This window comes from Lepidochelys kempii, chromosome 4 (genome assembly GCF_965140265.1).
Source record: "Lepidochelys kempii isolate rLepKem1 chromosome 4, rLepKem1.hap2, whole genome shotgun sequence".
Classification (NCBI taxonomy): Eukaryota; Metazoa; Chordata; order Testudines; family Cheloniidae; genus Lepidochelys; species Lepidochelys kempii.
The window spans coordinates 25555554-25575505 of record NC_133259.1 but is presented as its reverse complement, the minus strand read 5'-3'; the positions used below and the strand labels follow the sequence as shown (position 1 = coordinate 25575505).

The 19952-nt window shown below is 43.8% G+C and overlaps 1 protein-coding gene across 3 annotated transcripts in view; it reads left to right on the top strand.

Annotated features, from left to right (window-relative positions):
* The window catches only part of STPG2 (sperm tail PG-rich repeat containing 2), a 407796-nt gene extending 391451 nt beyond the window's left edge, over positions 1–16345 (top strand). For 2 of the 3 annotated variants that reach the window (XM_073340746.1, XM_073340744.1), the window contains 2 exons: positions 12298–12421; positions 15477–16051. In XM_073340746.1, coding sequence (XP_073196847.1) covers positions 12298–12421; positions 15477–15511 — 159 coding nt within the window. In that variant the 3' untranslated portion in view covers positions 15512–16051. The other variant, XM_073340745.1, reaches the window with a different exon arrangement.
* The last annotated feature ends 3607 nt before the right edge of the window (positions 16346–19952 follow it).

The window sequence follows — 19952 nt, the reverse complement described above, 5'->3', positions numbered from 1 at the left end:
CTTAAATCTTTTCAGAGCTGGTATTATTTCTTCACCACTAGGCCATATCCTGCCATTGTTATGTGTAAAGAACACTCTTTGATGTCATCTTAGTAAACCCACACTAAATTTTAAAAAAGGTAGTAGAATTTACGTTGCAAAATTCAGAAATTTAGATCATACGACCCTCTTTTTCTGACACTTACTTTTCAGGGATGGTCGGGGGGAGATTACTCTGTGGGCTGAAATTTCTTATAATTGTTGTCAGCTCAGAGGTTATTATTTTTGCTATAGGAACATTTTCTAGAATTCCATTTGGCCAGTCTTGAGACAAAAACTGTATGTATGTGAAAAGTTGTTTTTCACATTTTCAGATGTTTGTATTAGTGCACAGTTTGTAGTAGCAATGCTGACCACTGGGTTGTGCATTTCCAGGCAAATAATAACTGCCTGGATTAAAAGCCTGAGGCTGGGCCTTACTCCTTCAATTTTTTCTCTTGTTTAATAATGATTCTTAGAGGGATTCCTGTTCACAATGTGGATATCTGAGTAATTTTGGTAGTACCTAACCTATAACAAAAATACTTTGCACTCCATTTTCAAACATTTACAAACATTAACTAATCCTCAGACCATCCTCAAGGAAACTGAAACAAATAATTTAAATTACTTACACATAAACACAATGAGTGCCTTCCAGTAATGCATTAAGCAATGTAACATTTGTCATCGATAGTTCATTCTCTCTCTCATTTTCTCCTGTTGGGGAGAGTTGTGTGTGCTGTGTCGGATTCTGTTTTGTTTTAAAATGTGCTAACTGCTATGTGTTTATGTTAGAGAAGACAGGTTGATGAAGGGAGCCTTGCAACTGGAGTGGAAGGTGATGAGGTTTATAATGGTCCTGTTCCTGTGGGAGTTCATTTCACAGTCTCAGATCAGCCCCTGAGAAAGCTCTGTCTCCTGCACAGATGAGCTTTAGCCTTGTGGTAGCAAGTTTCATTGTGCATGTGGAGTGGAGCTGTTGGCCACAGTTTTCATTCTGGAGCTTTAGGTTGTGGCCGTTGAGTTGAAGATAAGGACCTACACCTTGAACTTGACTTGGTATTCTATCGGAAGCCAGTGTAGTGAGGTAAGGACTGGTTTGAGATGCTCATGGTAGCTTATGTTGATGTGTTGCAGCATTCTGTGCTACTTGGAGTTTCCTAAGATCTCATGGTTTCATGGTCACATACATTTCTTTGCTGTAGTTTAGATAGGAGGTGACAAAGACATATATAACAAAGATCAGATCATTGGCTGCTGAATAAGATGGAGTCTCTCAGCCAACCAAAGATGGTAGAAAGCATTAATTATGGATGCTGCTATGTGAAAGCTTAGCATCAGTGAAAAATCCAGGAGCACTCCTAAATTATGGACTGAATTGAATAACTGCAGGTGTTCTGTATCCTTCAGCCAGAGGATACCATGCCATGGATGCAAGCCCTTCAAAGTGCTTTCTTCTGCTCCAACATAAGCTTTGTCTTGCTCAGATTCAGCTTCAACCATCTGTTTTTCATCCATGGGCTCATCTCATACAATCACAGGGCTATCGTAGTGGTAGTGGTATGGTCAGATGAAGGATAGTAGAGCTGTGTATCAGCTGCATATGGCTGGCACTTCAGGCTGTGTTGTCTGGCTAGTTCATCTAGTGGCTGCATGTAGATGTAGAATAGGACTGGAGAGAGAATTGATCCTTATGGGACTCCATAAGTGAAGGGTCTAATGGCAGTTTCTTATCACTATTATTTGTGTGCACACACCCCCTCCCCCCAGAAAGGATTTAATCCATTTTAGGGTATTACCCTGGATCTCTGTCACCTCTCGGGCAGGACAGCAGTATTTCATGGCTAACAGTGTTGAATACTGCAGAGAGATCCAGGAGGATGAGAATGGATGCCTACATACCATCTATTGACTGGAGGAGATCACCCCATCAGTGTCACTAAAGCTTTTTGCATCCCATGTCTTGGCCTGAATCTAAATTGTACTGGATCAAGGATATTATCTTCAATTAGATGAGCATGTAATTAGCCTTTGGTCAGTTTCTCTAAGAGCTTACTCGGAAGTGGAAGTTTTGATACTGTCTGGTAGCTGGCAAGAACTGATGTGTGTAAGAATGCATGTTTCTTCAGTGTTGGTTGGACTATAGCGTGTTTGAAGGAGGAATCCTTTACTGAACAAGGCATAAGCTATTTCCTTCATTAGTGGCACCAGTTGAGTGTCTTTCGTCAGCCAGGAAGGGATTGGGACAGGTTCACAGATCTTGGGTTGAGACTCCTTTAGGATGTCCAGAACTTTTTGAGGAGTGAGTGTACTGAACTCTGGGATTTTAGGGGGCTGTTTCTTGGTCAGAATAGCGAGAGCAGATTCATGCTGTTTGAGAGCCTTCCCATCCGATAAAGTGAGCTGTAGCTCACGAAAGCTTATGCTCAAATAAATTGGTTAGTCTCTAAGGTGCCACTAGTACTCCTTTTCTTTTTCCCAAATGTATGTGATCTTTTCAGCAAAGTAGGCTGATTGTTCTTCCCAGGGCTTGGTGTTGGGTTTTGTTGTGGGCTGCAGGCAGTCAGGATTGATGAAGCAGTTTACCACCTGACTATCTTCCTGAAATGGGATTTGGGAGTTTCAGTGGAGGCTGATAGGAAGGTTCTCTTTGTCTGTAATACAACCTCAGGATAGGTGTGGAGAAATTATTTATGTTTCATCCTGTCTGTTTCAGTCTTTATTTTCCAACATCTGTGCATGACTTCCTGACCTTCTCTCTTCATCTTGTGCTGGGTGTCGGAAAACCAAGGAAATCTATATGGGTAATGAGGAGGAGGAGCTGCTTGGGGTGCGTGAGTGTGTTGACAGTCGAGGCTAGTCTATAAACATAAGGATTCACCAGATTGTTGACTTCTCCTCCTGAAGGTGGAGTGGTGCTGTTATTTAGCATGCTTTGGAATTTGATGGAATCTAAGGGTATGTCTAACATGCAGTCCGAGGTAATATTGAAGCATGGGTAGGCATACCTGGGGTAGTTTTATTCATGCTAGCACAGCTAAAAATAGCAGTGTAGATGCTGCAGAAGGGACTTCAGCACATCTGTACAAGCACCCTGGGGATCTGTTTGCCTTGCGTGCCAACACTGAAGCCCATGCTGCTATTTATAGCCAAGCTAGTGCTGGTAAACCTTGTGAAGGTTTGACTACCCATGCTGCAGTTACCCCTGGGATTGCAGTGTAGATATTCCCTAAGATGCTTCATGGTTGAATCAGAGTCTTTAGTCTTTCTTGCTGCCTAGGAGTGGGGAAACCATTGTCCTCTGATTAAATGAAGTTATGGTTTGTCCAAAGGATTGCCTGGGTTATGTTAGCCTCTATATTGACATCTAGTCTAAGACCAAGGTGAGACTGGCTGTGTGGGTTGGACCAGAGCTAACCTGTGAAAGTCCTAGGAGGGCAGTTGGGGAAATGAGTTTACGTTTGCCCCTTTGTCAACCTGAATGTTGACATTTCCAGGATGACAAGTCAGGGGTGTTCACCACCATCATCAATAAGATATCAGTGAGATCCTTTATGAACCATATACTCTTTGATGGTCTGTGAATGAGCATAAAATCTGTTAGCTGTGTCTCCGGTTTCCACTGTTAGTTAAATGAATTTGAATGTCTTACCTGCGGCATCTCCTTTGGATCTGATATTTGAAAAGAAGACTAATGCAGTGCTGCCTGCCTTCTTGACCTCTCTGGACTTGTGATGGGCCATGTAATCTAGGGGGATGAGGTGGGCTAGCACAGAGCTAGCAGTATCATCCAGCTGAGTCTCAGTATTGCTAACTATACTGCATCACTAAATGAAGTCGTGTATTGCTTGTTGTTTGTTGGTGATGGATCTTGCATTGTTCAGCATCAATTTTAGTTCAGATAGGTGTGTGCTGCCTTCTTGTGACCTGCACCTAGGTAATTGTCCTGTGCAGTGGACAAGTAGTAGAAGTTTGATATCCAGTTTCTTATGTCTGCTTTGCTGTTTCCTTGGATAGTTCCTCCCAGTTTCAACTGGAATAGGTGAAATAGTGGATTGTATAAAGGCACACTCCAAGAGGAATGGCTGTCCAGTTTGCCAAGTGCTACAGGCAGGACAGGTCTGTTGGGCCCTTTCAGAGGCACTATGAACCCCATCTGTTCCTGTGGTGGATGTGCTGGAAGCATGGTGACATAACAGCCATGAAAATTCTGATAATAGTGACAATAATACTTGGTAAGCATCAGTCGTAGAAAAGGAAGATGTTAATGGCATCCGACATCAATTTCCTAAACATAAGCCTCCGTCTTGTTGACATGACACTCTGTTGCTTTTACCTGCCTTCCGGGGGAGAAGACGGGAAAGGAGATGGTACTTATAATTCAGTAGTGTGTGGGAGTCACAGCTGTAAAAAAAATGTCCTCCAGACCAGAAGATGGGGGTGAAGGCTGGAAGAGTAAGGGCTGAGGCTTTGGGCTCCTTCCCTGTATGGCAGTAGAGCCTTTTGGGAGCCTTAGTCCCCAGGGTGGTTCCTGTGCTGAAGTGGAAGGGGGGCAGAGGGTTGGAAAAGAAGTTACAGCCTCACTTTAAAATTTTAGAAAATCTGTCTCATTTTCTGATTCCTTGATTAGAAAACAGGTGCTCCTGGCTTCCACCACTACACTCAATCCACTAGATACTTTTAGAATTGGAGAGTGGTTTGTTTCATGAGTTTTGTGAATTTAACCCAGCAGGATTTTGGCCGCAGGATCAGGCATTGAATCAACCACTGCTGCTTCACATGGAGATTAGGGTTTGTATAAAACCTGACTCTATGAAAAACCTCTGTCCCTTTAGCAGGCCCTCCCTGCTCACCCCACCCCAAAACTCTCCCACACACACCTGAACATCAGTTGTCTTCATGGGGACCAGCTTCCTCTCCACCAATATCCTGAGGTGGACTTTCAGGGGACAGTGGGTAGCTGCTACTCAATCAGAGGACTCTCTAGGTAGAGGCACTGCTTCTCTTGATCTTGAACAGGGTCATCGGAGAATCAGATGGTAGTATGAGTCCCCAACAGAGCAGTGGGAGGCAGGAAACAATTCTGCTCCTGCTGTCAGGGCTGTATAATTTCGTAGGAGCAGGTAGCACCTTGTAATCCTTTCCAAGGTCTTGTAGGGAACTCCTGGTGTGAAGGGGTCCCCTGAGTGCAACCTGGACTATGGGACCCTGAGTCTTCCAAACCCACCGATATATAGATATCTACAGGCTGGGACATACTTAACTGTGTTACATGAGTGATCTCCTAGCTGCTCATGAACCATCAATAGAGAGGCTCCAGCCAATTCCCCTCAGCTCCCCAGTCTTACGCACCAGAATTGTACCGTCTTGCACTGGTCAGAAGCTGGGCCAGTGTAAGCTCATTACTTGGTTCACCACTTCTTCATAAGAAAGTAGACATGCACCAGCCTTGTAACATGAGTTGAGATTTCCCAAGTATTTTAGAGAAACTCACTGGTAAGGGTAAAACATTCAAATAGTGGTGCATAAGGGAGGCACTTGTACCTTAAAACAGGTCTCTGTGTGGAAGGAGATATGTATTGTAAAAAAATAATCTAGTGCCATGTATCGATGTTGATTTATTGAGTATAGGTGGGAAACAATTAGATGAAAATTACATCAGTCAAGTGTAAAAACACTTTGGGCCAAACTCAACATTCATTTACATCCATGCAAGCATAGTAAACTTAGTGGTGCATGCACACACATGTATCTAAAGGCCAAATTCAGCACATTTTGGCTGCTGCAGAAGTGCAAGGGTATTACATATGAATACAGTGTTGCCTTTACTCAAATTGTAAATAATACCCACTGAAGATGTTTAAATTAATTTAAAATTCAAATACCAAAGCATTGTACTCTTTTACATCCACTAAGATTGCAAACCCCCAGACTTAGTTTCAGAGATATTTCTGATTTTTCATGGACTGCTTTTTGATTAGGCTCCTTTTAACAAAAGGTAGAGTGCAAACTCAGAGGGCCAAAGGAATGGTGTTCTTCTAGATGTACACTACAGAGACTGTTCTTAGTATTAATTTATTATCCAGCTGATGGCACTAACTTCTATACTCAAATCGGGAGCTTAGTTGAATACAGCATATTCAGAGTTAAACTATGGCTTAAATTACGTTATTAGAAGATTGACTTTTATGTGAATACAGTTGCTCAGTAATCCTGAGTTGTAAGCTGCACTTGATGTCCTTCTAAAATTCAGTACATTATACTGTATATCTGCATTTATGCAGTGTATATGTCTGTAGGGAGCCAGGGTGGCTCCCCTCCGAACCAGAGGGTAAAGAGCCACCCTCTCAGCCTGAGTGGACGGGGCCAGACCAAGCTTACGCCAATCCCCAGAAGGGGAGGGGTGGGACAGGAAGTACAAAGGGCGGGGCCCTTTGCCCAGTGAGGAGAGCACCAGGGAGGGAGACAGACACAGGCTGCTCCCTCGCGATCCTGCTGCTGACCCAGGGGAGGCCCTGGGCAAGGAGGAACCTGACTGGGAGGAAGGCCTGTGGCAACCAGGACTGCCAGCCGCTGAATACCCGGAGGATCTGGAGGGGCCCGGCGGTAGCCCGGGCCAGCGTGAGTCCGACACAGAGGGGGGAGCTGGAGCTGCCAGCAGCGGAATACCCGGACGAGCTGGAGGGACCGGAGAGACCCGCTTGAGAGACCGGGTAGGAAGTAGCCCAGAGGCAGAACTGCACCGTGGGGTTGGGGTGTTTGGTCAGCGAGTGCGGGTGGCCCCGCTGACCCAGCAGCAGGACCTTCGCCTCCTGCCACAGACTGGGCCCTGGGCTGGAACGCCGTGGAGTTGGGTGGGCCTGCGTTCCCCTACCCCGGCCAGCTTGCCTTGGGTAGCAGAACTGTGTGCTACAAACCCGTACCGGCGCCCCCCCGCCTGCGGGGCGCGCCGCAGACTCGGGCCGGCACACCTTCCCCGCTAATTCTGCAGTGCCCGAAAGGTGTGACTAAGGCCTGCCAGTGGGACCATAGCTCTCCAGCGCCCCCTAGGGTTTCGGAGGACCGACTGGAACCTGTCACAATGTCCAAATAACTTCAAAGCTGTAGACCTCATCCTTAGAGCCCAGGGCTTCCCATCGAACACACTGCTTGCATACCACACTGTGTGCTAGGTAACTCTGCTCAGGTTGCTGATGGCTGTGAAGCAGTTCTGGAAGCTGAAAACATCATTAGCTCCCACTGTCCTAACACATGGTCTCCACAGGAGAGGAGGACTTGGGTGTCAGTGGGTTCTCCCACTCTGGCCTGCATTTTGCATACTGCAGTGAAGAGACCCCTTCCAGAGCTGAGCTTTGCACTGCACCAGAATTGTGCAGCCCCTCCAATCCACTTTCACCCCATGCAGTAAGGAACCTCACTAGTTTCTCTGCTCTGGCTCACTTGTAGCCCTGGAAGCAGGATCTGTAGCTATATTTTCTCATCAGTTTAAGGATCCCTGAAATTCATGAGAGTCAGTCCAAAGCCTCTCAGCCGTACTCAGTATTACACCAATTTGCTGTCACACATTTTTGAAGTTTACTGTCAACCAAACTGGTCATGCACAAGCAGCAGCAGCAGAGCAGACTTGCACTGTTCTGTCAATGTGCCTCAGTTATCCAGTTTGTAAAATGGGTATAGTAATACTTATCCAACTTCCAAAGCACCTTGAGATGCTTGGATGAAACTTTTATAAAATTTAAAAGCATTATGAGAATTATTTAGGGTTGCCAGGAATCCGGTTTTTGACTGGAACACCCAGTCCACTAAAAGTCCGGTTGGCGGGGCTAAGGCAGCTGGCATGTCTAGCTTCTAGGCACAGGGATGGCCATGGGGGCTCCACGCACTGCTCCCACCCCAAGCACCAGCTCCACAGCTCCCATTGGCCGGGAACTGCGGCCAGTGGGTGCTGTGGGCATGGAGCTGGACATGCCGGCCACTTCCTGGAGCTGCCAGAGGTAAGCACAGCCTTGCCAGAGTCTGCACCCCAAACCCCCTCCCACACCCCAACCTCCTGCCCGAGCCCTGAGCCCCCTCCCGCACCCAAACTCCCTCCCGAAGCCCTTGTTACAACCCAATGGCCCCCTTCCTTAGGGGATTCCTTGGGGAGGCAAATTAGCATTGTATGTTGCTAATGCTGTTGCAGGTATTGCAAGGTATTTTGGGAAGGGTTAAAGGTATAAGTTAAAAGTAAAAGGTTCCTTTGCAGGTTGCAAGAGGCCAAAAAAACCCCAAAAACCCAGGTTAACTCAACACTTCAGCTCAGTCCGAAGATAAAATGCTGGCTTCAGTCCAAGGCCATGGCACTAGAACAGACTCTATGCAACCCAAAAGCCTGCAGCTGTATCTGTATCTCACCCAACCCCAGCCAACCATTAAAAACAAAACAAAACAAACAAAACAGCAAAAAGTGCAAAAACTAGTAAAAATGCAAAGGTCAGCAAATAAAAACATAACAACCCTAAAGCCAATGTGTTTTAAAAAAGCCTCAAAAGGCCAGTTTAAACTGGTACAGAGAGCACGGGCGACAAAGGTCCCTAATCAAAACACCCCCCAAAAAACCCAAAACTTAAAACCCTCCCAAAAGCTGAAGCAAGTCGGAGATCAACAGCGGACCCTAAATGGCCTGTGCAGGGGACAAAACTCTCGTCTACCCTTCCCCCTCTACTTCTTACATTACACCCAGGCTTGGCTAGCCTCTGGTCGTGCATGTGTGAGTATGAAAGTGTGTTAGGGTGGGGGCACTTAGGCTTCCTTCCTTCCTCCAAGTAACGCGGAAGTGTTCCCAGCACTCACTGCTGTTATTTGCTTAATAAAGCTTTAAAACATAGTCGCCTGGTGTGCTCCTTCACCTCCTCCCCTACAATCCTGTGGCCTCAGCCTGATCACCTGTCACCTCAGGCAGACTGGTAACATAAATCTGTCACCTCCTCCTGCACCCCAACCCCCTCATCCCAGCCCCACCTGAGAGCCCATACCCCCAGCCAGAGCCCTCACGCCCTCCCACACCTCAACCCCCTCCCCCAGCCTGGAGCCCCCTCCTGCATCCTGAACCCCTCATTTCTGGCCCTGCCCTAGAGCCTGCACCCATACCCAGAGCCCTCATCCCAACCCCCTGCCCCAGCCCAGTGCAAGTGAGTGAGGGTGGGGGAGAGCAAGTGGGGATGGAGTGAGCACCAGGTGGGGCCTCAGGAAGGGGTGGGGTAGGGTGTTCGGTTTTATGCGATTAGAAAGTTGGCAACCCTATGATTATTTGTTCTTTAATTCTTCTCATCCCTCGAATATTTTATGGTGTGGGCAGATCTGCATTCTCTCCTTCCCTCTATAAAGGGAGACGGAAACTAACAATTTAATGACTCTGCTGTTGACTTGATATCTCCCTACTGCGCAGTTGCAACTCAAATAGAGACAATTGTTTCCAGTTCAGTCATTTGATCCAATACAGTGACTATAGTTTTCAATACAGCTTGGTTGCTTCTTTCTAAAATGAATATTGAGTCACAGGATCTTTGTTGCTACCTCATTCATATGCAGTTGCTTGTTTTCTTTACTTTATTTCTCTGGAGCTTCCCCACTAGTTCTCTTCTCTTATTGGCTCTTACTACTTAATTCTACTTCTCTCCCACCTCATTTATTCATGGACGTTTTCTTTCATTCAGAATCACTTTCCTATTTGGCCACATTTACACTTTTTCATATTTGCTTATTCTCAAACAGTTGTGTCAGCAGATTTTGTTCACATAAATGCTGGACAAATAAGAGGGAATTTGCTATTAGTGGTGGAAGTACTGACTCTTGATTTATAAACATATCATTTATATTTTTGTGTTAGTGTTTGCTACTGTTTCAGTCATCCAGTCAGGGAACAGAAACAATACCATATGACTTAGGGGAACCAACCATATATGATGAATAATGACGATCAAACAGTTGAAGATATAGGTGAACTGAATCATTCAAAAGCAACACTTACACTGAAATATGTTTGCATGATGGGACAATGACAAATACAAATTAGTCAGTTTACAAATAACTCATTGTCAGGGTTCCCTCCCCACTCTGAATTCTAGGTTACAGCTGTGGGGACCCGCATGAAAGACCCCCTAAGCTTATTTCTACCAGCTTAGGTTAAAAACTCCCCAAGGCACAAATTTTCCCTTGTACCTTGGATTAGGTAATGCTGCAACCACCAGGTGATTTAGACAAACTCAGGGAAAGGACCACTTGGAGTTCCTACTCCCCCCTAATATTCCTCCAAGCCCCCACACCCTCTTTCCTGGGGAGGCTTGAGAATAAACAAAATGAACACAGACCAACCTTGGGTTTTTTTAGGACACTAAAAAAAAACCCAATCAGATTCTAAAAGAAACAGAACATTATTATAAAGAAAAAAGGTAAAAGAAGCACATCTGTAAAATTAGAATGGAAGATAATCTTACAGGGCAATCAGATTAAAAAACACAGAGGATTCCTTCTGGGAAAAACTTTAAAGTTACAAAAAGAAAACCAGGAATACACCTTCCTCTCAGCACAGAGAAAATCACAAGCCAAAACAAAAATAAGCTAACACATTCCCTTGCTAGTACTTACTAATTCTAATGGAGTTGGATTGCGTGCTTCCTTGATCTGTGTCTGGCAAGCACACAGAATGGAGAGACCAAAACCTCTTCCGCCCCACCACCCCAGATTTGAAAGTATCTTGTCCCCTTATTGGTCCTTTTGGTTAGGTGCCAGCCAGGTTATCTGAGCTTCTTAACTCTTTACAGGTAAAAGGATTTTGTGCCTCTGGCCAGGAGGGATTTTATAGTACTGTATACAGGAAGGTTGTTACCCTTCCCTTTATATGCACAGAAGAAAGGCCCCTGTTTGTAAAATATATCATTCACTAGAAATAGTTCCCCAGCTCTAGTCCCATGTATCTGACTTCATGACTCTGTAAATCTGGCTTTAGCTTGCTCCCAAGGTCAGAAATATTGGATTTATCCATGATGAAAACTTTTTTTCACCAATGGTTCCTATTTCTATGTGTCAGAGCTTTCTAGAAAGTTCCTAGAATGTTTAATTATTATGACCCTGCCTCTACTGATTTAAACTGTTCTAATCATGTAAAGGGATGTTAAAATGAGTTTAGATATAATCTACTCCTACTTTAAGGATCTTGTACACTGACAGATGAGTGTAAAGTGGCCTAGGTGTAAATGAGAATTAGGCCCTTCATTTCTGTCACCCATTTCCCTTGCTGCATACTGCAATTCCCTTTATTATAATCTTCCAAACTCCCTACTTTTTAAGCCACAGAAGGTTAAGAATGCTACTGCCTTTTTCCTGTTTCAGGGAGAAAGATCATCCCCATCCATTGTCACTTTAACTGACTTAAAAATTCAAAATTGCCATTATGGTCCCCAGAATCCTCTCCCAGATATCTTTGACCACATTCCCACCTATTCCTCTGCCCACTCACTGCTCCTCTGATCTCTGCCTCAGAGGTTGGGGACCCACATGACCCTCCTGCCACATCTATTTATAACCTCTGTCCTTCCTTCCCTCCAAGACAAAGAATTACTTCCTCCCTTGAAATCTCACCTTAAAATGATCATTTTCTCCTTAATTTATTGTCATCTTTATGCATAAAATATTTTGTGATGTTGCGCATTAGTAATGATGAAAACAAAAAACACCTGAACAATGGGATGCCCATATACATCTGAATTAACTCAGTCTTACCAAGCCTGATCCTGATCCTGCAAACATTTATTTATATAGGTGGTCCTGCAGTCATAGAATCATAGAACTGTAGGACTGGAAGGGACTTCTAAAGATCATCTAGTTCTGTTCTTTCCTCCTTCCCTTCACTCGTACTACTAAGACTTCCATCACCGTGCTCCACGATTTTTTTAAAAAAGGTTCCTAAACTTATGGTCCTTCATCCGTATGTAGACACCTAAATAACTTGCCTGATTTTCAGTGTTGCTGAGCACCTGCAGTTTCCAGGATTGTTTATAGCTCAATAATCCAAAATGGCACAGTGTAATAAGGTATTCTTAGCTGTAGTAGATAATGTTGAGTGCTTTTCCATACAGAAGCTTTGGATTTCCATAAAGAAGCTTTGGAGGAAGCAGTCTCTTGTGGCAAGCAGAATCTTTCTTTCCTAGGAAGTATATAAGCAAGATTATTGTAGAATTCTGCTCATGTATGCTTACTGTTGATTTGACTGAAATTCATATATTTATGTCTCCACAGCTAAGCCCATTGTTTAAGGACACTGTCCTGAAGAGAACATTTAATGCTACCTTACAGAATCCTGTTGCAACTCAGATGGACAACACTGTTTGCAAATATGAGGCAGTGCACCCAGGCGCACTTTGTAAGTCTGCTTAGGAATTCTTCAGTGGTGAATATGCTTACCTATATTACTAAAAGATTTAAGAGTTCATATTAGGTTGTTACATTTTCTAGTGTGTTCTCCAAATTACAAAACATATTAATTTTAACTTTATTTAATATGGGAAAAGACTGGCTTTTTATTCCACATAGTAAAGGAAGTTGGAAATTTGCAAATCTTCCCCTACATATTAATATTTGCACTCAAGAGGGTTGATAGCATTTTTGAATAAATATTACAGCGGAACACTGTACTCATAGTTAAAGCAAATTATAATTGTGCCAGGCATAGAAAGGAAAGTTTATTAGCTTTCTCCTTCCCAAATAAATATTTCCCTTACTCAGGGGTGAAAGTAAGTTAGAGGATTTACCGGTATGCCAGAGTCCTGAGCAGGGGGCATGGCCTCAACTGGAAGAGGCGTGGCCTCAACCGGAAGAGGCAGGGCCTTAAATCCCCGGGCCCTTTAAATCTTGAATTAAAGGGCCAGGGCTCCAGCTGCGGTAGTGGCGGCTGGGAGCCCGGGGCCCTTTAAATCACCCCTGAGCTACCAGCTGCATAGGCGCCTGGGAGCCCTGGGGCTCGGGGGCGATTTAAAGGGCCCAGGGCTTCAGCTGCCACTACTGCAGTGGAGCTCCGGGCTCTTTAAATCACTGAGGAGCCCTGGGGGCTCCTGGCTGCCACAGCTACCCCGGGGCTCTGGGCTCTGGCAGAGCTTTAAAGGGCCTGGGGTTCCTCTGTAGTAGCAGCTGCCGGAGCCCCGAGCCCTTTAAATCCCCGCCTGAGCCCTGCTGCCCGAGCCCTGGGGTAGCAGTGGCCGGGCTCCATCGGGGATTTAAAGGGCTCTGGGGCTCCAGCCGCTGCTACCGCCCTGGCCCTTTAAATGCCCGCCGGAGCCCCACCCCCACTACCCCAGGGCTTTGGCAGCAGGGCTCTGGTGGGGATTTAAAGGGCTGGGGCAGTAGCAGTGGCTGGAGCTCTGGGGCTCTTTAAATCCCCGCCAGAGCCCACCCCACCCCTCGGGCAGCAGGGCTCAGTCCGGGATTTAAAGGGCCCCGGGGGGAAGGGGGGGAGTAGCAGCGGCTGGAGCTCCGGGGCCTTTTAAATCCCAGCTGCAGCCCCGCTGCTGCTACCTCAGGGCTTTAAATTACCCTCTCGGAAAGCCAGTCCTGGTATGGCGCACCGGCTCTTACCGGTACACCGTAGCGGGGCGTACTTTCACCTCTGCCCTTACTTCTTTAGAGAAGACTGTGGAAACTACACATAAATGAAATGTAGGTGGCAGGCTTTTCCTAATACTAACACTGGATTGTACTCTGTTAATGTGATCACTTTTCAATAAAGGATTGTGGCTTTATTGCAAAGTCAGACAGAAATAATTGAGCTCTGACGGGCAAGTTGCTAAATTAAAGGTGAATTCAGTATAAAACAACGTTAACATTCAGAAATCTGACTTAAAGATATCTGCAAATGTACAGTGATCACCACTGAAAAGTAAGCATTTACCCACAGCTACCACATGACAGTACCTGAGACAAAGCAGCATTTTTCTATATTTAATATACTTTTATTTTATGTTCCAGTATCCAATATGTTAATGAATTATGACTTTGTCTCCTACCCCATTGTTAACAAGTTATCCAATATTTTGTTATCTCACTAAAAAGCACAACTTCTGAGGCTACTCAAACTCTGGTCTGTGGACCACCAGTAGTCCGTGAGCTCCATTCAGGTGGTCCACAGATAGTTCCCTCTAAGGTGCAACCCTGGGTGGCCGCACACGAGAGAATGAAGGGCCACCCACCCAATTAGTGGAGCCGCGCAGGCATGGCTCCACTAATTAGGTGCCTGGACCCTGGAGAAGATGCACATGTAAGCTGAAGTCGTGGTCTTGGTGGGGGGAGTGGGGTGAGAAGAGGGGGTGGAATTTGGGATGTGCAGGGCTGTGGCAGCAAGAGAAAGAGGTGACTTTCCCCAGCTCCAGGGCTGAGGCTGCTTGGGAGAGACGGCCCTCCTTCCCAGCCTCAGTTCTGTGGCTGCTGTGGCAGGGTAGAGCCCCCCTCCTTCTCACCCCAGCTCGGGGGCTGCAGTGGAGGAGAAAGGGAGAGACCCCTCTCCTTCCCAGCTTCTGCTCGGGGGCTGCCATGGCGGGGGAGAGAGGGCACATCCATCGCATTAGAAAGGTAAGGCTACTGACATTAAACTATGAATTAACTTAAGAACATAAGAATGGCCCTACTGTGTCAGACCAAAGGTCCATCTAGCCCAGTATCCTGTCTTCTGACAGTGGCCAGTGCCAGGTGCCCCAGAGGGAATGAACAGAACAGGTAATCATCAAGTGATCTACCCTCTGTCACTCATTCCCAACATCTTGCGAGTTGTATGCTTTTATTTGTAGAACAAAAAAAGTAAATTATTATTGTTTTTTTTATATAGTGCTTTTATCCAAAGTGCTTTACAATAGTTAGCTAACGGTACAAACAACATTTGGAAAGATCCTTAAGTGGTCCGCCGAGACCCTCAGCAGTTTTCAAGTGGGTCACGAAAAAAAGGTTTGAGATCCACTGTTCTAAGGGTATGTCAGGCCTCTACCCTATTAGAATCCCATGGGGAAGAAAGACTATGTAGGTCTGCATTCTTTCAGATGTACTTTTAAACAATGGAGTTTGGACGTATTATAGAGAAGATGTCATATAAGCATCTTCCCTTCATCTAAACAAGGTTTCAAAATATTTCCTTTGGGTACTTAGTTAACACAGCAAACGTTAAAACTGAGATTTTTCTTCCTTTTATAGCTACACTGTTAGAACCAGGCTATGCTGAACTGTCTCTCATCTTCTCCTTAATAGAGAGATCTGTGCAAAATATCTCCATCCAATGTCAGAGTGATTCAAACTGAGACAGGAATTAAAGTTTTGTTTCTGTGACCAGCCCACAAATGTTCAGTGAACATGGGGTAAAGTTAACACAGCTGGCATACTGGTGAACCTCCCTTCCCCCAAACTGATGTTTCTTGTTTTCTCTCACTAACAAATCCCAGGGTCCCCTCTGAAGATACCTAAGGAAAGAAAATGAGGTCCTGGGGCTTGTTAGAAGAGACATCAGAGGAAGGGGGGCTACCCATACGGTTAACACCTTGAAAGTTCAAGTTAATCAGAACCAAACCTCCAAGCAAACCTGAAACACTTCCAAGTTTTCAAACCAAACCATAGGATTTGATTCATCATCCCCTTTGTGAACTAAACCTCCATGGTTCATCGATCCCTAGTATTCCTACACTGCATTATCGCATGCATGCCTACAAGATAGAACATGATGCAACAGTCATATTGTGTGGCAGCTAAGTTTTAAAGGGCTGCCTATGCACTCCACTATTTTTGGACTGGATAGTCAACCATGACTAGACATTGTAAATGAAGAAGACATATATCCACATAGCATACCCCAAACAGCCCATGCTATGATGATTCATTAGTTGCCTAGCGTAGTGTTATGTGTCTCTTAAAGCAACTTGACGCAATAGAATTTTATGTTTCTAATAAGATGGAGAAAGTTTGAAAGGATTCCTTTAGTTAAGGTTTAGGAGAGTCAGACTCAGTGAACCAGATTTTTCTTCTTTTTTTTTCACACAGGCACAATCCAGCATTAGTGTCTATTAATGAGTGAATCAAGCTGAAAGTTCTCTTCCAAAGGAGTGCCTACATTTTAATGATGTCCTCCATCAGCTGCTCAGAGGAACATGATTGCTCTTATAACCTCCAGAGATACTAAAGCTGTTCTTGCAAGAGATCTTATTTAATTTCCCCCTCCTCTGTACTTTTTCCTTATTACCAGACATCTGTTCCAGTTTTTTAACTCATGAAGAGCTGACTGTCCTCTTTTTAAAGTACAACCACAAATAAAAATCTGAGATGAAATATTTGTTTCCTTTTGTCTTTTTTCTCCCTAGTCTCTTCTTTGCCAGGCACCAGAGAAGGCACCAAACTACAAAACGCTAGGCAATGTGAAACAAAAATAAAGGTGATGGCTGAGTTTTTGTTGTCTGTCCTCATCAGGATGAATTAACTTACAGCCTGATTGAGCCAACATGGCTGAAACCCCCACCACAAACAGAGAAAGGGGGAAGGATAAATCAGTGAGGCTCCCTTCAAGGCTGCTTTTCCTCAGAATATTTAAATGGGTGAAAGATTTGCCCCCTCCTTTCCACATAAGAAGTGGAGAGGCTGGTCCCTGAATCTCACAGATCCCTTAAGATATGCACAGATCTCAGAGAACCCTATGAGATACAGAGACTTCTAAATGAGACCCTGTACCTTTGCTGTTTCTCAGCTCCCACCTGTTCTCCTCTGGATTGACCTGTACTGACAAGGTTTCTCCTCTCAGCAGCTGCCTCTGGACACAGCACGGGCTGTTCAATCTCAGAGTGCTTTACTTCTGATTGGATGTCTTATGTGGTTGAGATGCGGAAAGATGTTCATTCTGCCCTGCCCTCTGTCCGCATGCAGGTCCTTGGATCTCTGTTGCTGGAGGAATAGAGAGGATCGTGGTGTAGAAGAAGATGATTCCTACTCATGCCACTGAATGGATCTACACACAGAGCTCTCCTCTGTGCATGGAACAAAGGGTCATGACTGGACCTTTTGTTCATTTTTTAGTTATTCCTTAGTTCTTAGTTATTCCTTCTTATCAGTTATCGAGGACTGATTGCTTATTGCTCCTGAAAAAATGTATTCTGGTTTATAAAAGAGTTTATAAGCCTTGCGGATTATGACATAGCAGACCTTTACATCATGTCATTCCAAGTAGCATCGTGTACTTTTCCCCACTTCAGTTCTGACATAATTGTAGTAACCTCTGCCTCACTAAACTTATTAGTGCTTTGTACAATTTAAAAATGAGGAGCCAAGCTTTAGATGGCATTAAAGTGTAGTGTTTGCATTCTGGGAGTTCTCAAGATAGTGGCTGCTAAAATCATTTTGGAATTCAAGTAAGAACAAAAAGTATTATGGTAATCAGAATGACATAGTTTCAAGATATATATCTCACAAAGTTCCAGAGTTGGAAAATCTTGCAGTTATGTCATTGGCAAAGCCTACGAAAGCTACCAAACATTTGTTTCCAATTCTGTCTGTTTGCAAGATATTAGACCTTTAAACTGCTATTGGTCCTTGGGTCTCGCAATATTTGATCGGCACCTTTGCAAGTCTTAATGTTGCAAGTCGCAAACCTCAGATGTGAGAAATTTTCAATTCCTGATTCAGAGAATGCTAAAAACTACCATCTCAAACAACTATTATTGTTGTTTATATTGCAGTTGCAAGGAAGCGAGGATATTAAATATTTAGTGGGAAAACAGACATACAATAACTCACACACTGTGCAGTATTTTTCTTTTCCATGTATAGCATCTGGAGAAAGCACTTGAGAATATACTTCATGGAATACTCTGAGGGGATGACCTAGATAATGTAACTTAATAGGCCTTTTCCATCTCTGTTGTCTGTGATACCCCTCCTTAGGGGTTTTGAAAGCATATGGATGAACAATTAGAAGTAAAAATTAAAAAGACTAACTATGAAAAAGACCCAAAGTCTCCCAAAATTAAACACACCCATAAACTGGTTGGTAATTGCTTAAACCTGATATTTAAATGGTCTCTCAGTAGCTACTGACATGGACACTATAACAGTGGGATAGAACCAGGAAAGGGATGAAAACCCTGATCATTAAAGGGATCTTGAAAATGGAAAACATGTTCACCCCTTAATTCTAACTAGTACTGTAGAGTGCAGACTTAAAACTGATTTCATGTGGGTGCTATCTAGATGCAAACTGCTGGTCTTAGCAACACACTGGATGCTAACAACCAATTAAAAAGCATTCTGCAATATATCATGGCTATATTCAGCAATAAAGTGCCTTAAATTCACGGTAACCATTGAGAATTCCTTTTTATTATAACTTAATAAAGACAGTGCCTAGCTACTAGATGACATCCTATTATAGACTCATTCGCAGCAATATTAGCAGTACAAAATTCACAGAGCAGCATGATTCATGACCTCCTGCATTCAATCAGCCCTTTCAAAATGGAAACAAAAATCTGTAGTCAAGGAAACATATTTTCAAAGTTGTACTTTAAAAATGAAGCATTAAAGAAATAAAAAGTTTTTTTTCCTCTGGCCATAAGCAAACATGAAAAGCTTTATAAAGGTGATCTCCGTGTATATGAGATAAATGACCAAAATCCAGTAAAGCACAGCCTTCTATCTCCTTCTTTTAGCCATAGATATTATGGCCAAAATGTTTGACCGTAACTACTAATTTGGGGGTGACTCACTTTTTGCGTGTCCAACTTGAGATGCCCTGGGCTTGATGTTCAAAAGTGCTGAGCACACAAAACTCCTGTTGTAATTATATGTATTATACCGAACACATTATTCAAGGGATTTCTTCTGTAAAAAAGTTTCTTAGGACTGCAACTGCCATTAACACGAATGGTGGAGTCTAGCTTTCTGATCATGTGAGTGGGAAGTATTGTAGTAAAAAAAATCCATAATAAGAGGGATTGTGACATTGCTAAGTGGCATTAAATGGAATGGTACCAACATCCCATTTATTTTAATAAGAGTTGGTCTCATCACATAAAATGTTGGGGGAAATTAACTGCTGTGCACAATTAGCAGCTAAATTTAAAACTTAAATATCTCAGTTATTTCTACTTTTCTTTTTAAATACCCAAAATGCATCTAGAATGGTAACACCCAGCTTGCACTACTGGTGTATTTCACCATGAGGCATGAGCTGTGGCCAATAATTCTCCTCTTGACTGTGGTACAGTCACCTCTTTTGAGAGCTCAAAATGCGGCAATGCATAAAGAGACACATTTCCAAAGGATATCTTGAAAAATTTGTTTGTGCATGAAATTACACATCAGAAGCCACATTTGTCTTGTGCAGCCCGAGGGTTGCTGGGGAATGTGTAAATGTGTGTGTGTGTCTGTCTGCCTGTTGGGAGGGAAGCAGACATAGAGTACACGGGTGTGATGCCCTGAGGCATTCCACGTGTATGGCAAATGCAGCCAAATTGTCTCCATGCTTGCCAGTGTACTATTTTTCCCTCTGATGTAGGATTTTCAAATAATTTAAGCATATATTTTCACTTATGCATTCTCTTGGATTTGAGTTGTGTTGGCCTCATTATTACTGTTGTTTTCATATGTTAATGTTCAGTTTCTTTAATGGGTTTTGTTCTTGGTTGATTGGGTTTAGTTAATTTATAAGGTATATAGGTGTAAATGTTGCTATGGATTTTCAATGGGCCTTCATTTTTGTGGATATAAATGCAAACATTTGGGTATCTGACTATGCCATTCTGCCTGCAATTCAGTTTAGAAATCTGAATGTTAGCTTTCAGTTGATTGGGTGCTTTCAGTTGATTGGGTGCAAAATTGTATTCTCACAAACAGAAGCAAGGTTTAAAAATCAGGCCCAAATGTGTCAAGAAATGCTACTG